Source organism: Piliocolobus tephrosceles, chromosome 3 (genome assembly GCF_002776525.5).
Source record: "Piliocolobus tephrosceles isolate RC106 chromosome 3, ASM277652v3, whole genome shotgun sequence".
Lineage (NCBI taxonomy): Eukaryota > Metazoa > Chordata > Mammalia > Primates > Cercopithecidae > Piliocolobus > Piliocolobus tephrosceles.
The window spans coordinates 176,980,563-177,002,287 of NC_045436.1; the positions used below are offsets into that span (position 1 = coordinate 176,980,563).

Consider the following 21,725-nt stretch of genomic DNA (forward strand, 5'->3'; position numbering starts at 1 on the left):
TGTTGCAGCTCCAGATACCACGTCCACATTGAAGGCAGGAAGACGCGGGAGGGTGGAAGGGCTGCTCCAGCTCAGTGTGCCCCTTTTGTCACATACACAAAAAATACTTTCCCAAAAATGTCTCCATCTCATTGATTAGATCTCATTGATTAGATCTGGATCACAAGGTCACTGCTGGCTGCACAGTGGCTGGAAAAGTGGGGAATGCAATTGTCCAGATTAATTAGATTGGTAGTTCCCAAAGTGCAGCACCAGAACCATCAGCGCCACCTAGAAGCTTCTTAGAAATGCAGATTCTCTAATGCCTTCTTAGAAATTCAGGAGCTGAATTCAGGAGGTGGTACCCACTGATCTCTTAACAAGGTTCCAGGTGATTCTGAAAACGCCACTGGATTTGATCAATTATGACTTTACTGGGGATGGGCAGCTTATCATTCATTGCCTGGGGCTGGCCACAGTGTCCCTAAGGAGAGCTGGGGTTTTGTTATCAAGAAAGAAGGGAGAATGGAGCCTGGCTGAGCAAATAACGCCCCCAATGTGTTGTTTCATTTTCTTCATGATTCCTGGCAAGGCAGGTGCCACTGTCCTTGTGTTTTTGGCAAGGACACTGACACTCCTTGTCTTTGCCTTTGCAGCAATGTGTTGCCCATTTCTATCCTAGTGGTACACTTTTAGTGGTGTCACCCTTGGCAACTTTCTCTGAGTCTGGTGGTGAGACACCACTTTTCAGGAATGTACTTCACCTTCAGTCCAGTCACTCTGCCAGCCCCAGCAGTGCTTGTGGCTTCCTCAGATGGAATGGGTTCATGATAAGAAACTCAAGGGTGCCAAACTAGTTTTCCCCAGGCTGGGTGGTTTTCAAGGATACAGAACTTCCCATGCTAAAACCAGGAAGATTCCAAGGAAACCGGGATACGATGTACACCCAAAGAAACCATTCTTCAACCCTCTCACACCCCCAGCCAATTCTTCCTGCTCTGAACAAGCAACCTCACATGACAGTGCGATTCTAGGACCCATTATTGGCTTGGCATTTTCATTGACTGAAGCCGTTTTAATCTGTTTATCAACCAAGTGTTAACTTTCCACTTATTCAAAGTGTCTTTTAGGCACTATTATGTAAGTATCAGTGTAGTACACTCCAGGGAGATGCCAAATAAATAGGAACCATAGGCTGTGTGCTCAAAGTCATCTAGAACCAATCTAGCCCAATAAGCGGACAAGCATTCATTAAGTGCCTTTTTTGCCCCATACATTGTTAGTTTCCCCAAAGGAGCCCACAATTTTGTAGGGGATATGGATGACATGGGTGAGTGGGAACATTTACAATGTTATAACACTAATTATTAAAGTAATAACGGCTTTTGGCGTTTGACCATTTGCTCAGTAATTAACACCTCCCTCCAGTTAGGAGACAAGACAGAGGAGGAGGTTGATAGAGAACCAACTCTCGCCTCTACAGCAATAAAGCTGCAGCCAAGGAACGTAAGGGAGGCAGTAATCACGCGCTCCCTAATGCTGAAGCCCAGAATTGGCTGGACTTTCCCACCTGGCCAATGCTGAATCTGGACCCCGCAGACCTCTCCACATGGCAGCTGGTCCTGAAAAGCTTCTGGCAAGAAGGAGCAGAAGAGAGGCCGCTCCCTAAAGTCAGACAGACTCCACAGAGAGGGCACCGTGAGCATCAGTATCCTGGTGCCATTCCCTTTCCAATTCACCACTTGGATAACTTGCACCACCTTGGATGGGAGAAGAGGCCACGGATGTGTGGGGCAATATCCCAACTGCAAGAAACCAGAAAAGAGGGCGGGGATTACTTCTCACCCCCTAACACAGAGCTAGCACGTTTTGAAAGGTTGTGGTATGCCAGGCATGATTCTGAGCTCTCTATGGAAGGTAGGCCCCATTTTCCCTATTTTACAAATGAGATAACTGAGGCACACAGAGGTTAAATGATACGGCTAAGGACACACTGACTGAGTAGAGCTGTGTTGTGGACCTGAGCAGTCTGACTCCAGGGAATGTTCTCCCAAACTGTTAGATGTCTACAGAAGGTTCAGAGTTACCTCTAAGGAAAAAAATCGTTAGTTGGGTGCTGGGGAAAAGCTTCCCAAGAGAGCAAGCACATGAGCTGCATGTCAAAGGCCAATGAAAAGTTTTCCCCAAAATAAGGGGTGTTGGTTCATGGTCTTGCAGGCAAGGGAAACAGCAGCATGAAGATGTGGCAGCGCGCCGCAGCGTGGTGCCTTCAGGGAACCCGTGATGTTCATTGCTGATTTGAGGACCCGACAGTGGTACCTGCCCCGTGAGGATGTCAGGAGCTTCTTGATAGGACATCTGCATTTCCCAGCATGCTGCTGGTTACATAACAAGCTGCAGTGCAAGCTCACTGCTTTTTTTCCTCTTCTCTGACCTTTGGTAAATGAGTAAGAGGTGAAAATATGGAATCTCTTTCTTGGCAAGTTATCCTGAAAGGAAATAAATCTAAGTCAAAGAACCAAGGTTTTAGTAAATTAACCATTAACTCCGTCTCTCTATTCTAAGCACGTTAGGCATTCGACCACATGCTGGATTCTGACTTTGGCTTGGCAGGGACACAACTCAACATAATTATCTTCCGTTGCATAAGTTTAATATACAAGGAACTAATTGTGTTCATTTACTTCCTCACATCCTTGCTTCCATTATGTGGTGAACTAATCAATTCACTTCATTTTTTTTTTTTTTGTAAATAACATGTCTTTTCTAGTTATTGGAAACTGGCTGTAATTCAATCTAATTCAAAAATATTTACCGAACACTTATTATGTACCAGGGGTTGTATTTGGCACTATGAATATGGAGATTAGTTCATTCAGTCATTCCTTCTGTTAATGAATATTTATTGAACACTAACTGTGTACTGAACAGTGTGCTGAGTGCTAAGGGTACAATAGAAAAAAATAAACATGGCCCTTGAACTCAGGGAACTTAAGAGTCTAGTAGGGAAAAGTGAACTTAAAGAAATATGCAAAGGTAAAATTATACAAAGTGATGTATTTTTGGGAAAGTTCCACAGTGCCATGAAAGTGTATCGTTGGGAGCCAGACCTAGTCTGGAGGGTGAGGGCAGACTTCTCGGGATGCAGAGAGAACAAGGGTAGGGCAAGGAGGAGAGCACTCAAGGCCTGGGAGTAGCTGTTGTCACATGTCTGGCATTCAGTAGGTGGTGGGAGTGAGCAGGGAGGGGAGGCAGGAGAAGCAGCTGGAGCCCTGCAGCCCTGGGGAAAGATGTCCTTTTTCCACTGAGAGCAGTGGAGGGGACATCGGAGGGGAGGAAGCAGAGGACAAGCAAGATCACTCAGCTCCTCACACATTTCCCTGAGTGGAAGAGTCAGGTGAGGATATTGGGAGGCCACCATAGTGGTCCAGGAGACAGAAGATGGTGGGTTAGACCAGAAAAGTGGCCGTAGGGCTGGACAGGTGTGAGATACTGTGCAGAGATAACATGGAGCTACCCGATGAAAGATCGGACATGGGGTAAGGGGAGAAAGGAGTCAAGGATGAGTCCCAGGTTTTGCACATATAGTGCCCGTGAATGCTGAGACCACTCATCCTGCATTCTGCTTTGGATCTGTTGAGTTCACGGTGGCTTTGGAACCTCCATGAGGACCTGTGGGCAGGCATTGACACATACAGTCAAGGCTAGAGACACCTTGGAGAGCCACTGCCAATTAGATGGTCATTGCAGCCTTTGGAGCCCATGACAAGAGAACGGTTGTAGGACAAAGGCTTGACAGACTCTAGTATTTAATGCCTGGGAGGACAGGGCTGAGTACAGAAGAAAGTGAAGCATGAAAGGGATAGTTGAGAGAGTGGACAAGTCAAAGGAGGGGAGGATGTCCATGGGATTTACTGGCAAGGCCATACATTGTTGACCTGTCTTGGTGTAGGGAAGCATGTAGAATCCAGGCAGAAGTGGGGTGGAGAGTGAAGCAGCAAGACTGCAGAGCCCTATCAAGAAGTGTGGTGTGAAGGGAAGGCTTCAGATGGACAATATGTGCTGGGGAAAAAATGGAATGTGCTGCAAATTCCCTTGTAGATCCCTTCGAGGGTGGACAGCTGCTCTGGCAAGTATAGCGCACCTGACCCAGGAGCCTTTGGAATAGGTGGGCAGGTACATAGATAAGGATATTCAAGGAGCAATACCAGGTTTAGCAAATCTGACTTGTTTCCTTTTTTGTTTTCTTTTGCAGTCAACTTTGACCATTTTCAGATTCTGCGGGCCATTGGTAAAGGGAGTTTTGGAAAGGTAAGAATATAAATGTCTAGACCACTGGGCTTAAGTATGTGTGTATATTTGTGTGTCTGTGTGTTGGTTGCTGGGCACTGGGAATGTTCTGTTTGGCAGTAAGATTTCGACTTGACAAATTTGAAATGTGAAAGGAAGTCTGAATAGTTTCCTTTGGATCTGGTGTAATTTTTTTCTGAAAATTAAATTACCACAACAGCCCTGGTTTAGGTGAATTACAGTGGTAATTATTTCAAGATTGCCAGTGCCATTTGTTCCTTGAGAATCTAAATGAGGAAAGTTGAAAAAAGCCCATAAACATCACAGAGGCAGCTCTTTCCAGCAACATAGACATTTGTTGTTTTGGAAAGTTCATATTTGTGATCTTTGACTATTTTTTTTTGAAAGGGTATAGAAGACTAGGAGAAGATGGTAGGAGTTTTTAGAAAACAAAAATGCTCCCCCAATCAAGTCCCAGTCTGTTCCCACATACTCAGAAAGTTTTTTGGCAATAATTGCTTTGAGTACCTATCGAATGCCAGATATTCTGTTATATTTTTTCATAGCTGTTGTTATTTCCATTTTACAGATGGAAAAGCTTAGATGTAAAACGTAGTCTCTATAACTCAGAAAGATGGAGCAGGTTACCCTTGGCCACATAGGCAGGAAGTATCAAAACTGGGATTTAAACTGAAGGCTGACCAGGGACCTCCTATTTCAGCAACCCACACTCTTGATTAGACTGTTTAAAACTCATAGAGCTAAACTGAGGCATGTGACTTAGGAAGTTAGGTAGACCCAGACAACTTCCCTCCCTCCTTCCCTACTTCTGTTAATCCAGTGCATGCATACTAATTGAATGCAAACCCTGTACCAGGCACTATTTTAGACTCTCTTGATCAGTAGTAACCGAAACAGACCCAAGTGTCTTTTCTCCTAGGGCTTACATTTAAAAAAGTGAGAGAGATGAGAAACAGATAATCATATACCTTTATGGTACCTTAGATAATGATAAGTACATTAAAATACAGTAAGGTAAGGGGAATATGGAGTTATAGGAGAGCGGCAGGGAGAAGTTGCTGTTTTGTAGAGCTGAGCTATCATTAGGGTGGCCACTAACCACATGTGGATATTTAAATTTAAATTAATTAACATTAAGTAAAATGATAACAATTCAGTTCGCAGCACACTAGTTGCATTTTAAATGCTCAGTAGCCACGTGTAGCCAGTGGCGACTGTATTGGAAGCTCAGTTTATAGAGCATTTCCATGTCACAGACGGTTCTGCAGGACAGTGCTCTCATATAGGATGTCAGGGACATCCTTGATAATAAGATGACATGTGAGCAGAGCCCTGAAGGAAGTGAAGGAGGAAGACAGGCAAGTTCCAGGCAGAGGGAACCTCAAGTGCACATTCCGTGGAAGGGAGTGTGCTCTGTGTCTTTGAGGGGTTTCCAGGCAATGGCAGTGGTACAAGGTAAGGTCAGTGAAGTCGGCAAGGCCCAGGTCTTAGAGGACTTCATCCATGTGGTAAAGGCTTTGGTCATTTCACGGAGTGAGAAGAGAAGGCTTGGGGGGTTCTGGGGGAGGAGTTGCATGATCTGTTTGTAGAAGTTCATAGAAGTTCACTTTGGCTGCCTTGTGGAGAATAGCCTGGGAGTGGCCACAGCAGCAGCAGGGAGCCCTGTGGGGAGAGGAGGTGGTAACCTGGGGCATGTGGTGGTGCTGGGGGTGGTGAGAAAGGGTCAGATTTTGGATATATTTTGAAAGTATCACCAAATCAAGTGGTCAATAGGTAGGGGGTCTCTGCAGTAGCTTAGAGGCTGTCTGATGTCATCACAGGTCTGGACACTTTTCATCCACGCCCTCCACCTTCCTCAGTGGGATGAGACTTTCTCCTCAGGTTTCCTATCTAATGGTTTAGAAGTTGCCGCATTCTGTGTATCACATCTTCACACAACTGCTCCTCACTTGTGCGACTTTGTTAGAGAAGGACTTCCCTCCTGGAAACCTCCCAGCCAACCCTTGTTTCGTTGGCTATAATTGATCACATGACCACCGCTGGCTACTGAGGGAAGCATCTTCCATTTTCAGCCTGTAGCTGGGAGATGAGCCCTTCCAGTAGAGAAGGGCAGGAGGATAGTTTGGGTGGGCACAGAAAAGTGCCCTTGGGAATGTCTGATATACTAACTATCCTTGTGCCCGCTGCTTGCGGAGCAAAGTTGAGTTAAGACGTGGTCCCGACTGACCAGAAACTCATCGTTTGATGGGGTAGACAGTTGTATGGACCAGTATGTTCAATGGTCAACTCTATTCCTGGGAAAAATCTCTTCTTCCATGGGCAGTATTTTCTGATGATTTCTGCCTCTCTTTTGCTTATGTGGACCTTCTTACAGAAGCCTTTCTAAACATGACACATTTGGGGTTAATTCACTAACCAGAATGGTATTGAGTTGTGCCGAGTTCTGCAACTTTAATTTGTCTTTTCCACACAATCCGGACTTCACCGTAGGCACATAGAGGCACCACAGAGCTTCCTGCCTTTTCAGAATCTCATTCCTGAGTTTCTGTACGTGCACATTTAACAGTGTTGGTCATTCATGTTGTCAAGTGAGTTGGGTCACTGGATAATTTAACAGACATTCACTAGGCCACTGAAGGGGCCATGTGCTGCATTAGACTCTGTTTTCCTGGCAAGTCTTGGAACTTGCTGAGGGCAGAAATCTTGTTTAAAAATCAGACATAAAAAATAGTAAATTATGATACAGTATATGATGGTTAATTTTATGTATCAACTTGGCTAGGCCATGGTGCCCAGATGTTTGCTCAAACCTCGCTCTAGATGTCACTGCGAAGGTATTTTTTAGATGAGATTAACATTTAAATCAGTAGACTTTAAGTAAAGAAGTTGACTCTCCACAATGTGGATGGGCCTCATCCAACCAGTTGAAGATCTTAGGAGAGAAAGGCTGACTTCCCTTGATGGAGAAGGAATTCTGCCTCCTGGTGGCCTTTGGGCGGGAATTGCAGTGTCAGCTTTTTTCTGAATTTCCAGCCTGCCAGCATGCCCCATAAAAGTCAGAAGTCAGATTTGCAAGCCCTACAACTGTGTAAACCAGTTCTTTAAAATAAATCTGTCTTTGTCTGTTCTGTCTGTCCATCCGTATTCTGTTGATTCTGTATTCTGGAGAACCCTGACTGACACATGGCATGATAGTGGGACAACAAGAGCATGTACAGGGAGAAGGAGGATTCTAGAAAGAGCCAAAGAGAAAAGAGTTCACATGTACAGCAAACTGTTTCATGCGAGTTTAAACCTCTTGTCTACTTGGTGCTTTTGACGCTCTGCAAATGATTATTCAGAAATCGTGTTGTATATCTGACAGGTGCCCCTTTGGATCCTGGTGAGCTTCCCATGCCTGCTTTTATTCTGGAGCCCATGCATCACACCAGCCCCTCACTTCCTCCTTCTCACACTTCTTCATGGGTCAGGAAGGGAGGATGTTCAGTTCTCCAGGCCTGGATTGTATGGTGAAGAGTTGAAGTTTCCCTTGTATGGTGAGAGGAGCCACGTAGTCCTGCAGACTGATAAACCAATCTCAGGACCAGTTCACAGACACACCTCACAGCCCTTCTTCCTGCCTCCACTATGTTCCCATAGGCACTTGCTCCCAGCCTACTCTCCTGTCTGCTTGGCACTCACACTATCCCTGAGAATTACCTGCCTCCAGCCAGGCACAGTGGCTCACGCCTGTAATCCCAGCACTTTGGGAGGCTGAGGTGGGCGGATCACGAGGTCAGGAGATCGAGACCATCCTGGCTATCATGGTGAAACCCTGTCTCTACTAAAAATACAAAAAAAAAAAAAAAAAATTAGCCGGGCGTGGTGGGGGGCGGGGGCGCCTGTATTCCCAGCTACTCAGGAGGTTGAGGCAGGAGAATGGTGTGAACCCAGGAGGCGGAGCTTGCAGGGAGCTGAGATCACACCACTGCACTCCATGCTGGGCAACAGAGTGAGACTGTCTCAAAAAAAAAAAAAAAAAAAAAAAAAGAATTCCCTGCCTCCAAACTGGCCAGCATGAGGACCCGGACTCTAGGTCTCCTATTTCCTTTCTTACCTGCACTTCCTAAGTGGAAGGAAGTGCCAGGCAAAGTCAGGATCAAGCTCCCAGAATCCCTAGAACTCCAGGGTCCTGAGGCTGCCCAGTGGTCCCTGCTGCCCTCCCAAAGGGGGACCCAGGTGTTCCCACTGCCTTCTTGTTCTCCAGAAGGTGGATCTTAGCAAAGTTTCCCCTTACTTCTGTCTGACCTTCCATCATTCATGCTGGCTTCTTCCTCCATTAGCACCCGTCTAAAAATGTGTCTCCAGTGAATAATTTGTATTTTGAATGTCCACACCAGCCTCCACCAGCCAGGATGTTGTGATGTCAATGACATTTTCCCTCTTGAAGCAAGTTCGCCATCTGTACCTCCACCTACTCCCTTGACCCGGCTGGAATTAGGCCTCTACTTTAGAGTAGTTTCCAGAGGAGTGATCGGTTAGTCAGTGTTTATAAGGAGTAGCTCAATCTTACATAATATCTTGGGCAGACACAAATTTCCCTTGGGATGGTTACCACCACTGGGAAGTCAGCTCAGCAAGTGTTTATGAGAGTGCAAGGCAGTGTGGCATAGCACAGGGAGCAGGCAGTTTGAAAACTAGACAAACAAGGATTCAAATGCCATTCATGCACGCACTTTGAGCCTCTGTGTCTTCACGTGTAAAACAGGCATATTGGTGTCTTCTATATAGGGCTGTTGTGAGAGGTTAATGAGATGGTATAGTAGAATGCCTAGCACAGAATCCAACCTGATATTCAATAAATATTGATTCTCTTGTTGCTTAAGGCTCTTTTTCCCCTACGCAGCAGGGAGTGAGGAAGGGAGACTAACTGAATGTGCTTTTTGGCTGTTTGTGGCGTGAAGAGTTCTTGCTTGGAGGGGCACTTGTCTGGACACAAATATGGTACTGGGACAGGCAGAGCTGTTGTATATACTTAAGTTCCCAGAATATCTCACCATGTGACATATGTCACTGCTGATAAACGGTGGGATAAGGCCTAATAAGACTCATGATCTTGCATGATACTCATTCTTCTTGGAAACTCTACAGCTCTGGGCTTAGTACTGACATTGTCTTTGTATTTTCTCTAAGTCTGTGTCTTTTCTGGTTGTTGGAAGTTTGTGTGGAGTTGATATAAAATCAGGCAACTTAGGTTCATGTGTTAATTCACTCATTCACTCATCCGTCCGTCCATCCATCCATCTAACATACGGAGGACCAATTTGCTCTGGGCCCTATTCTAGGTACTGAGGTTACAAAAATGAACCAGATATGATGCCTGCCTTTGAAGATCTCTCAGATACATGCAGGAGGCAGAGAAATAAACAGTTAACTACAGTCCACTCTGAAAAGCATGGTAGGGGAGGAACGCTTATGGTTTATGGGTGTACAGGGATGGAGTGGAGGATGCCTAATTCAAACTTCAAAAGCTGTGATGCCCTTGCTGTCAAGGGCAGGATTGACTGGATACCCATATGAGTTTTTCCCATCATTTTAGTATGAAAATGTGCAAACCCACAGTGAAGGTGAAAGAATTTTACAGTAAGCACCAATATCTTCCACCTACATTCCCAATTAACATTCTACCAAACTTATTTTATGAAATACCTATCCTTCTACCCACACATCAATCCATCTTATTTTTTGATGCATTTAATAGTAAATTGCAAATATTTGTACACTTCGCCTTAAATATTTCAGCATAGAGATTTACCTATAGTTTTTCTTTTGTTGTAAAATGTACATAAAACAGAATGCACACATCTTAAACTTACATTTGTTGACTTTTGAGAAATGCATGCATCTGAGTAACCTAAACCCATACCAAAATATAGAATATCACCTCCAAAAGTCCCCTCTTGACCCTTTACAGTCAAAACCTATCCCAAACTCAGCTACTCCATCCATTACAGATTAGAGTTGCCTGTTTTAAAATTTAGTATAAAATGGGGTCATACAATATATAGTCTTTTGTTTAAAGCTTCATAATGTTTTACATTTTATATAATTTTTTTCAGCATAATGTTTTTGAGATTCATTTGTGTTGCTTTGTATCAGTATTTTGCCCTTATTGAGGAATAGTATTCAGTCCCATTAATATATCACAGTTGGTTAATCCATTTTCATCATAATAGACTGCAGGACTGTTTCTAGTTTTGACTATTTTGCAAAAAATTACTATGAAAATGTGTATAGAAATCTTTTTGTGTACATATGATTTTATTTCTTTGGGGTAAATGTCTAGGATTGGAATTTCTGGAACATAGGATAGATGTGTATTTAATTTTATACAAAAATGCCAAAAGATTTTCCAACGTGTCTGTACCATTTTATTCTCCTACTAAGAGTTCCATTGTTTCATATCCTTGCCAACATATGATACTATCAATATTGTTAACTTTAGCTCTTCTGATGACTGTTTTGTAGTATCTCAATGTGATTTTAACTTACATTTCCCTGAAGACTTATGACAAAAAGCATTTTTTCATATGCTTAATGGCCAGTTATATATCTTAATGGCCAATTACAGAAATTTGGTAAAGTGCCTATTCAAAACTTTTTGCTATTTTTAAAAAAATGAGTTGTTTGTCTTATTATTTAATTGTGGGATACATATCTGGATACATTCTGTCAGATATGAGACTATTTTCAACAAGACTGGTTTACCTGTTAATTTTATTAGTGGTGTGTTTTGATACATGAAAGTTTTCCATTTTGATAAAATCTAATTTGTAGAGTGTTTTTGCTTTTAGGGTCATTGTTTTATGCAATTTGTATAGAAAACCTGGCTCACCAAAACATATTCAATTCACAGAGATATTTTTCTGTGTTTACTTTCTAAAAGTTTTATAGTTTTAGCTTATAAATTTAATTCTATAATTCATTTTGATTTGTTTTTTTGTGTGGTGTGAGGTAGAGTCAAGGTTTTTTTTTTTTTTCTTTTTTTTCCCCCTAGTGTGGACGTCAGTTTCTTGAAAAGGATTTCTTTTGTTTATTGGATTGTGTACTAGGGTTCTCTAGAGGGACAGAACTAATAGGATATGTGTATATATGAAGGGGAGTTTATTAAGGAGAATTGCATCCCATGATCACAAGGTGAAGCCCCACGATGGGCCGTCTGAAAGTTAAGGAGCAAGGAAGACAGTAGTGGCTCGGTTCAAGTCCCAAAACCTCAAAACTAGGGAAGTCGACAATGCAGCCTTCAGTCTGTGACTGGAAGCCTGGGAGCCCCTGGCAAACCACTGGTGTAAGTCCAAGAATCCAAAAGCCGAAGAATTTGAAGTCTGATGTTGTAGGACAGAAAGCATATCCTGCACAGGAGGAAGATGAAGGCTGGAAGACTCAGCAAGTCAGTTTCTTGCACCTTCTTCTGCTTGCTTTTTCTAGCTGGACTGGCAGCTGATTAGATGGTGCCCACCCATGCTGCAGGTGGGTCTTCCTGAGGGGGGTCTTCCTCTCCCAGTCCACTGACTCAAATGTCGGTCTCTTATGGCATCACCCTCACAGACATACCCAGATACATCCAGAACCAATACTTTGCATACTTCAATCCAATCAAGTTGACATTTAATATTAACCATCACAGAGAGCTTTGGGGTTCATATGAAAAAATCAGATGATTTGTATGTCTTCTTCTGTACTCTCAATTTTGTTCATTTGACCTACTTGTTGATCCTTATGCAAGTACTAGTCTGTCTTAATTACTGCAGGTTTCTGGTGTATCTTAAATTCAAGTAGTATAAGTCCTCCACATTTATTCTTTTTCAAGATTGTTTTGGATATTCTAGATCATTGATTTTCATACAAATTTTTGAGTTGCTTATCAATTCTACAAAAAATCTGTGGAATTAAATTCGTACATTAAATCTGTATATCAATTTGGAAATCATTATATCTTAAGAGTAGGGAGTCTTCTAATCCATTGACATGGTATATCTCTTTATATCTTATCTCTATTTTTATTAGGTATTTAAAATTCTATTTTAGTGATGTTTTGTCATTTTTAGGTTAGAGGTTTTGCCCTTTTTTGCACTAGCGTTTTCCTCAAATAGTTCATGAAGTTTTTTGTGGGGGAACAGGGGGCAGACACTATTGTAATGAAATTGTTTTTAATTGTTTACTACTAGATAGAGAAATACAATAAAATTTTTGTATCTTAATCTCATGCCCTGAGACCTTGCTAATTAAATAATTAGTTGTGATAGTTGTTTTATAGTGTTTTGGAGGTTTTCTATGTCAACAATCATTCCATTTGGTAATAAAAGAAGGTTTACATATTTTCCCCTTTATTTATGCTGTTTAAATCTTTATTGCAGTAGCTAAAACCTTCAGTACAATATTGAGGAGAAGTGATGGGAGCAAGCATCATTGTTTTGTTCTTAATTTTAGGGCAAAAAGTGTTCAGTCTTTCACCATTAAGAACATGTTTATTTCTAAGTTTTTCAGAGATGCTCATTATCAAATTGAGCAACTCTTTTTAGTTGTAGTTTTCTGAAAGTGTTTATCATGTCTTGTTGTTGAATTCTATCAAATACTTTTTCTACATCGATTGAAATGATCATATTTTTTTCTCCATATTTTGTTACTATGCTAAATTACATTGATTAATTTCCAAATGTTAAACCAACTATATATTACTGAGATAAATCCTACTTGAATATGATACCTTATTCTTTTTATGTATTGTTGAATTTGATTTGCTAATATCTTATTAGAGAATTTTATATCACATTCATAAGGACTATTAGTCTGCTTTTTTTAATAATACCTTCATCAAATTTGTCTTCAGGGTTATAGTAGTCTCTAAGATGAGTTCAGTCATTTTCCTTCTCTATTTTCTGAAAGCACTTGTGTAAAGTTGGTGTTACTTCTTTAAGTGTTTGGTAGGATTTACAAATGAAATTATCTGGGTATAGAATTTTCTTTCTAGTAAGGCTTTTGACTACAAAATTACCTTCTTTAGTAGATATAAGGCACTCAGATGTTGTGTTTTTTCATATCTAACTTTTGGTAAGTTATATTTTTCAAGAAATTAATTTTCTGTATGTTGGCAAATTTGTTGGCACAAAGTAATTCATGATGTTCTCATGGGATCTTTTTAATTGTTGTAGTGTCTGTGGTTGTAACTCCTTTCATTTCTGATATTAGCAGTTTGCCTTCTTTCTCTTATTTTCTTATTCAGTTTATAATCTTAACTCTTCAAGATAGAACCTTAGGTCATTGATTTTAGACATTTTATTCTAATATAAGCAATTTAAGCTATAAATTTTCCTCTAAGGACTGCTTTAGTTACACCCCCAAATTTGATATATTGTATTTTGATTATTATTTAGTTAATATTTTCTAATTTCCCTTGTGATTGCTTCTTTGACCCATGAATTATTTAGTTATGTGTTGTTTAACTTCCAAATATTTGGTCTTCCTCGAAGCTTTTTGTTGTTACTGGTTCTAATATTTTTCACTGTGGTCCAAGAACATACTCTACAATTTCAATTCATTTATATTAATTGAGACTTATTTTATGCCCAGCTTATGATCTACCTTCATAAACACACTATGCCCACTTGAAAAGAATGTGTATTTGAAAGTTGTTAGGTGTAAGATTCAGTAGATATTAGTCCAGTCAAGGTGGTTAATATTATTCAGAGCTTCCATGTCATTGCTGATTTTTAAAATCTAGTTTTATTAATTTCTGGATGGTTGTGTGAAATATCCTACTAAGGTTGTGGAATTATTTCTTCTTCTTTTAATTCTGTCAATGTTTGCTTCTTTTTTTTTTTTTTATTATACTTTAAGTTCTAGTGTACATATGCATAACGTGCAGGTTTGTTACATATGTATACCTGTGCCATGTTGGTGTGCTGCACCCATCAACTCGTCAGCACCCATCAATTCATCATTTATATCAGGTATAACTCCCCAATGCAATCCCTCCCCGCTCCCCTCTCCCCATGATAGGCCCCAGTGTGTGATGTTCCCCTTCCCGAGTCCAAGTGAACTCATTGTTCAGTTCCCACCTATGAGTGAGAACATGCGGTGTTTGGTTTTCTCTTCTTGTGATAGTTTGCTAAGAATGATGGTTTCCAGCTGCATCCATGTCCCTACAAAGGATGCAAACTCATCGTTTTTTATGGCTGCATAGTATTCCATGGTGTATATGTGCCACATTTTCTTAATCCAGTCTGTCACTGATGGACATTTGGGTTGATTCCAAGTCTTTACTATTGTGAATAGTGCCGCAATAAACATACGTGTGCATGTGTCTTTGTAGTAGAATAATTTATAATCCTTTGGGTATATACCCAGTAGTGGGATGGCTGGGTCATATGGTACATCTAGTTCTAGATCCTTGAGGAATTGCCATACTGTTTTCCATAATGGTTGAACTAGTTTACAATCCCACCAACAGTGTAAAAGTGTTCCTATTTCTCCACATCCTCTCCAACACCTATTGTTTCCTGATTTTTTTAATGATTGCCATTCTAACTGGTGTGAGATGGTATCTCATTGTGGTTTTGATTTGCATTTCTCTGATGGCCAGTGATGATGAGCATTTTTTCATGTGTCTGTTGGCTGTATGAATGTCTTCTTTTGAGAAATGTCTGTTCATATCCTTTCCCCACTTTTGGATGGGGTTGTTTGTTTTTTTCTTGTATATTTGTTTGAGTTCTTTGTAGATTCTGGAAATTAGCCCTTTGTCAGATGAGTAGATTGCAAAAATGTTCTCCCATTCTGTAGGTTGCCTGTTCACTCTGATGGTAGTTTCTTTTGCTGTGCAGAAGCTCTTTAGTTTAATTAGATCCCATTTGTCAATTTTGGCTTTTGTTGCCGTTGCTTTTGGTGTTTTAGACGTGAAGTCCTTGCCCATGCCTATGTCCTGAATGGTACTACCTAGATTTTCTTCTAGGGTTTTTATGGTAATAGGTCTAAAATTTAAGTCTCTAATCCATCTTGAATTAATCTTCGTATAAGGAGTAAGGAAAGGATCCAGTTTCAGCTTTCTACTTATGGCTAGCCAATTTTCCCAGCACCATTTATTAAATAGGGAATCCTTTCCCCATTTCCTGTTTCTCTCAGGTTTGTCAAAGATCAGATGGCTGTAGATGTGTGGTATTATTTCTGAGGACTCTGTTCTGTTCCATTGGTCTATATCTCTGTTTTGGTACCAGTACCATGCTGTTTTGGTTACTATAGCCTTGTAGTATAGTTTGAAGTCAGGTAGCGTGACGCCTCCGGCTTTGTCCTTTTGACTTAGGATTGTCTTGGCAATGCGGGCTCTTTTTTGGTTCCATATGAACTTTAAAGCAGTTTTTTCCAATTCTGTGAAGAAACTCATTGGTAGCTTGATGGGGATGGCATTGAATCTATAAATAACCTTGGGCAGTATGGGCATTTTCATGATATTGATTCTTCCTATCCATGAGCATGGTATGTTCTTCCATTTGTTTGTGTCCTCTTTGATTTCACTGAGCAGTGGTTTGTAGTTCTCCTTGAAGAGGTCCTTTACATCCCTTGTAAGTTGGATTCCTAGGTATTTTATTCTCTTTGAAGCAATTGTGAATGGAAGTTCATTCCTGATTTGGCTCTCTGCTTGTCTGTTACTGGTGTATAAGAATGCTTGTGATTTTTGCACATTAATTTTGTATCCTGAGACTTTGCTGAAGTTGCTTATCAACTTAAGAAGGTTTTGGGCTGAGACGGTGGGGTTTTCTAAGTATACAATCATGTCATCTGCAAACAGGGACAATTTGACTTCTTCTTTTCCTAACTGAATACCCTTGATTTCTTTCTCTTGCCTGATTGCCCTAGCCAGAACTTCCAACACTATGTTGAATAGGAGTGGTGAGAGAGGGCATCCCTGTCTTGTGCCAGTTTTCAAAGGGAACTTTTCCAGTTTTTGCCCATTCAGTATGATATTAGCTGTGGGTTTGTCATAAATAGCTCTTATTATTTTGAGGTACGTTCCATCAATACCGAATTTGTTGAGCGTTTTTAGCATGAAAGGCTGTTGAATTTTGTCAAAAGCCTTTTCTGCATCTATTGAGATAATCATGTGGTTCTTGTCTTTGGTTCTGTTTATATGCTGGATTACGTTTATTGATTTGCGAGTGTTGAACCAGCCTTGCATCCCAGGGATGAAGCCCACTTGATCATGGTGGATAAGCTTTTTGATGTGCTGCTGAATCCGGTTTGCCAGTATTTTATTGAGGATTTTTGCATCGATGTTCATCAGGGAGATTGGTCTAAAATTCTCTTTTTTTGTTGTGTCTCTGCCAGGCTTTGGTATCAGGATGATGTTGGCCTCATAAAATGAGTTAGGGAGGATTCCCTCTTTTTCTATTGATTGGAATAGTTTCAGAAGGAATGATACCAGCTCCTCCTTGTACCTCTGGTAGAATTCAGCTGTGAATCCATCTGGTCCTGGGCTTTTTTTGGTGGGTAGGCTATTAATTGTTGCCTCAATTTCAGAGCCTGCTATTGGTCTATTCAGGGATTCAACTTCTTCCTGGTTTAGTCTTGGGAGAGTGTAAGTGTCCAGGAAATTATCCATTTCTTCTAGATTTTCTAGTTGATTTGCGTAGATGTGTTTATAGTATTCTCTGATGGTAGTTTTTATTTCTGTGGGGTCGGTGGTGATATCCCCTTTATCATTTTTTTATTGCATCTATTTGATTCCTCTCTCTTTTCTTCTTTATTAGTCTTGCTAGTGGTCTGTCAATTTTGTTGATCTTTTCGAAAAACCGACTCCTGGATTCATTGATTTTTTGGAGGGTTTTTTTGTGTCTCTATCTCCTTCAGTTCTGCTCTGATCTTAGTTATTTCTTGCCTTCTGCTAGCTTTTGAATGTGTTTGCTCTTGCCTCTCTAGTTCGTTTAACTGTGATGTTAGAGTGTCAATTTTAGATCTTTCCTGCTTTCTCTTGTGGGCATTTAGTGCTATAAATTTCCCTCTACACACTGCTTTAAATGTGTCCCAGAGATTCTGGTATGTTGTATCTTTGTTCTCATTGGTTTCAAAGAACATCTTTATTTCTGCTTTCATTTCGTTATGTACCCAGTAGTCATTCAGGAGCAGGTTGTTCAGTTTCCATGTAGTTGAGCGGTTTTGATTGAGTTTCTTAATCCTGAGTTCTTGTTTGATTTCACTGTGGTCTGAGAGACAGTTTGTTATAATTTCTGTTCTTTTACATTTGCTAAGGAGTGCTTTACTTCCAATTATGTGGTCAATTTTGGAATAAGTGTGATGCGGTGCTGAGAAGAATGTATATTCTGTTGACTTGGGGTGGAGAGTTCTATAGATGTCTATTAGGTCCACTTGGTGCAGAGATGAGTTCAATTCCTGGATATCCTTGTTAACTTTCTGTCTCGTTGATCTGTCCAATGTTGACAGTGGAGTGTTGAAGTCTCCCATTATTATTGTATGGGAGTCTAAGTCTCTTTGTATGTCTCTAAGGACTTGCTTTATGAATCTGGGTGCTCCTGTATTGGGTGCATATATATTTAGGATAGTTAGCTCTTCCTGTTGAATGGATCCCTTTACCATTATGTAATGGCCTTCTTTGTCTCTTTTGATCTTTGATGGTTTAAAGTCTGTTTTATCAGAGACTAGGATTGCAATCCCTGGTTTTTTTTGTTCTCCATTTGCTTGGTAGATCTTCCTCCATCCCTTTATTTTGAGCCTATGTATGTCTCTGCATGTGAGATGGGTCTCCTGAAGACAGCAGACTGATGGGTCTTGACTCTTTATCCAGTTTGCCAGTCTGTGTCTTTTAATTGGAGCATTTAGTCCATTTACATTTAAGGTTAATATTGTTATGTGTGAACTTGATCCTGCCATTATGATATTAACTGGTTATTTTCCTCGTTAGTTGATGCAGTTTCTTCCTAGCCTCGATGGTCTTTACATTTTGGCATGTTTTTGCAATGGCTGGTACCAGTTGTTCCTTTCCATGTTTAGGGCTTCCTTCAGGGTCTCTTGTAAGGCAGGCCTGGTGGTGACAAAATCTCTAAGCATTTGCTTATCTGTAAAGGATTTAATTTCTCCTTCACTTATGAAACTTAGTTTGGCTGGATATGAAATTCTGGGTTTAAAATTCTTTTCTTTAAGAACGTTGAATATTGGCCCCCACTCTCTTCTGGCTTGTAGAGTTTCTGCCGAGAGATCTGCTATCAGTCTGATGGGCTTCCCTTTGTGGGTAACCCGACCTTTCTCTCTGGCCGCCCTTAAGATTTTTTCCTTCATTTCAACTTTGGTGAATCTGGCAATTATGTGTCTTGGAGTTGCTCTTCTGGAGGAGCATCTTTGTGGCGTTCTCTGTATTTCCTGAATTTGAATGTTGGCCTGCCCTGCTAGGTTGGGGAAGTTCTCCTGGATGATATCCTGAAGAGTGTTTTCTAATTTGGTTCAATTTTCCCCCTCACTTTCAGGCACCCCAATCAGACGTAGATTTGGTCTTTTTACATAATCCCATACTTCTTGCAGGCTTTGTTCATTTCTTTTTCTTCTTTTTTCTTTTGGTTTCTCTTCTCGCTTCATTTCATTCATTTGATCCTCAATCGCTGATACTCTTTCTTCCAGTTGATCGAGTCAGTTACTGAAGCTTGTGCATTTGTCACGTATTTCTCGTGTCATGGTTTTCATCTCTGTCATTTCGTTTATGACCTTCTCTGCATTAATTAGTCTAGCTGTCAATTCTTCCACTCTTTTTTCAAGATTTTTAGTTTCTTTGCGCTGGGTACGTAATTCCTCCTTTAGCTCTGAGAGGTTTGATGGATTGAAGCCTTCTTCTCTCATCTCGTCAAAGTCATTCTCTGACCAACTTTGATCCGTTGCTGGCGATGGGTTGTGCTCCTTTGCAGGGGGAGATGCGCTCTTATTTTTTGAATTTCCAGCTTTTCTGCCCTGCTTTTTCCCCATCTTTGTGGTTTTATCTGTCTCTGGTCTTTGATGATGGTGATGTACTGATGGGGTTTTGGTATAGGTGTCCTTCCTGTTTGATAGTTTTCCTTCTGACAGTCAGGACCCTCAGCTGTAGGTCTGTTGGAGATTGCTTGAGGTCCATTCCAGACCCTGTTTGTCTGGGTATCAGCAGCAGAGGTTGCAGAAGATAGAATATTGCTGAACAGCGAGTGCACCTGTCTGATTCTTGCTTTGGAAGCTTCCTCTCAGGGGTGTACTCCACCCTGTGAGGTGTGGGGTGTCAGACTGCCCCTAGTGGGGGATGTCTCCCAGTTAGGCTACTCAGGGGTCAGGGACCCACTTGAGCAGGCAGCCTTCCCCTTCTCAGATCTCAGCCTCCGTGTTGGGAGATCCACTGCTCTCTTCAAAGCTGTCAGACAGAGTCGTTCGCGTCTGCACAGGCCTCTGCTGCTTCCCCTGTTATATTTTAGCTGTGTCCTGTCCCCAGAGGCGGAGTCTACAGACAGGCAGGTTTCCTTGAGCTGCTGTGAGCTCCACCCAGTTCGAGCTTCCCAGTGGCTTTGTTTACCTACTTAAGCCTCAGCGATGGCAGGCGCCCCTCCCCCAGCCTCGCTGCTGCCTTGTGGTTAGATTGCCGCAGACTGCTGTGTTAGCAAGGAGGGAGGCTCCGTGGGCGTGGGACCCTCCCGGCCAGGTATGGGATATATTCTCCTGGTGTGCCGGTGTGCTTACAGCGCAGTATTGGGGTGGGAGTTACCCGATTTTCCAGGTGTTGTGTGTCTCAGTTCCCCTGGCTAGGAAAAGGGACTCCCTTCCCCCTTGCGCTTCCCAGGGAGGCGATGCCTCACCCTGCTTCAGCTCTCGCTGGTCAGGCTGCAGCAGCTGACCAGCACCGATTGTCCGGCACTCCCGAGTGATATGACTCCAGTACCTCAGTTGAAAATGCAGAAATCACCGGTCTTCTGTGTCGCTCGTGCTGGGAGATGGAGACTGGAGCTGTTCCTATTCGGCCATCTTCAATGTTTGCTTCTTATACTTTGAGATATGTTGTTAGAGGCATACATATTTATGATTATTTCCTTATGATGAAATGTCCCTATTATTATAAAATATCCTTCTCTTTTTCTTCTAGTACTCTTTATTTTGAAACTTATTTTGAGATCAGAGTACCCATTCTAATCTACTTATGATTACTACTATGATCACTACTTATGCTTATTGAGTTCAGACATTTTTCTTCTTTATTTTCTTAAAATGCTTGTGTAAAGTTGGTGTTACTTTTTAAAATGTTTGATAGGATTTACAATTAATTTGTATAGCCATTCTAACCTACTTATGCTTACTGTTTCCATGACATATATTTTTCTCTGCATTTATTTTTCATTCTTTGTTTTTATATTTAACATTAATCTCTGGAGGATAGCGTATAGTTAGGTCTTGCTTTTAAAAAAAATCCGGCCGGGCGCGGTGGCTCAAGCCTATAATCCCAGCACTTTGGGAGGCCGAGACGGGCGGATCACGAGGTCAGGAGATCGAGACCATCCTGGCTAACACGGTGAAACCTCGTCTCTACTAAAAATACAAAAAACTAGCCAGGCGAGGTGGCGGGTGCCTGTAGTCCCAGTTACCCGGCGGGCTGAGGCAGGAGAATGGCATGAACCCGGGAGGCGGAACTTGCAGTGAGCTGAGATCTGGCCACTGCACTCCAGCCTGGGTGACAGAGCAAGACTCCATCTCAAAAAAAAAAAAAAAAAAAAAAAAATCCATTCTGACAATCTCTGCTTTTTAATTGTATTGTGTAGTTCATGCACAGTTCCTGTAATAATTGATATGGTTTGACTTAGGCCTATTGTTGTTTTATTTGCTTTCTTCTTACCTCTTCTTTTTTTCTTGTCCCTGTTTCTTCTTTGCTGTATTGTGGATTAGTTGAATATTTAAAACTATCTTTTAATTTATCTAATGACTTTAAGTGTACATTCCAGTATTATGTTTTTAAAATGTTTCTCTAAAGGATTATACTGTACATTCTTGATTTATTTCACAGTCTGTTGAGGGTTAATATTTTATAGTTTACATAAAATGTGAAAACCTTACAACTGTAGAGGCCCATCTACCACCCTGTCTGCCCTTATAGTATAGGTGTCAAATGTATTGCAGCTTCTTAAATTCTAAGTCTCTAATATAATGTTATAGTTTTTGCTTTAAAAAGATATATGTGTAATTAAATAGAAATAACTAGAGTATATTGTTATTAGGTATAAGATTTTACTTTTAAAAATTAGGAGGAAAATAGTTTTTAATATTTATCCATATTTTTAAGGAAAATCTAAGTTTCTCTCTGGTATCATTTCCATTCAGCCTGAGGAATTTCCTTTAGTATTTTATGTGGGATGTGTCTCCTCTTAATTTATTCTCTTTATTTCACCTTCTTTTAT

At 41.1% G+C, this 21,725-nt stretch overlaps 1 protein-coding gene across 3 annotated transcripts in view; it reads left to right on the forward strand.

The window, feature by feature from the left end:
- The window catches only part of STK32B (serine/threonine kinase 32B), a 423,693-nt gene that overhangs the window by 84,658 nt on the left and 317,310 nt on the right, over positions 1-21,725 (forward strand). For 2 of the 3 annotated variants that reach the window (XM_023206694.3, XM_023206695.3), the window contains exon 2: positions 4,235-4,290. In XM_023206694.3, the coding sequence (XP_023062462.1) occupies positions 4,235-4,290 (56 nt within the window). Of the gene's footprint in view, positions 1-3,961; positions 4,109-4,234; positions 4,291-21,725 lie in introns of those variants that run through there. The other variant, XM_023206696.2, reaches the window with a different exon arrangement.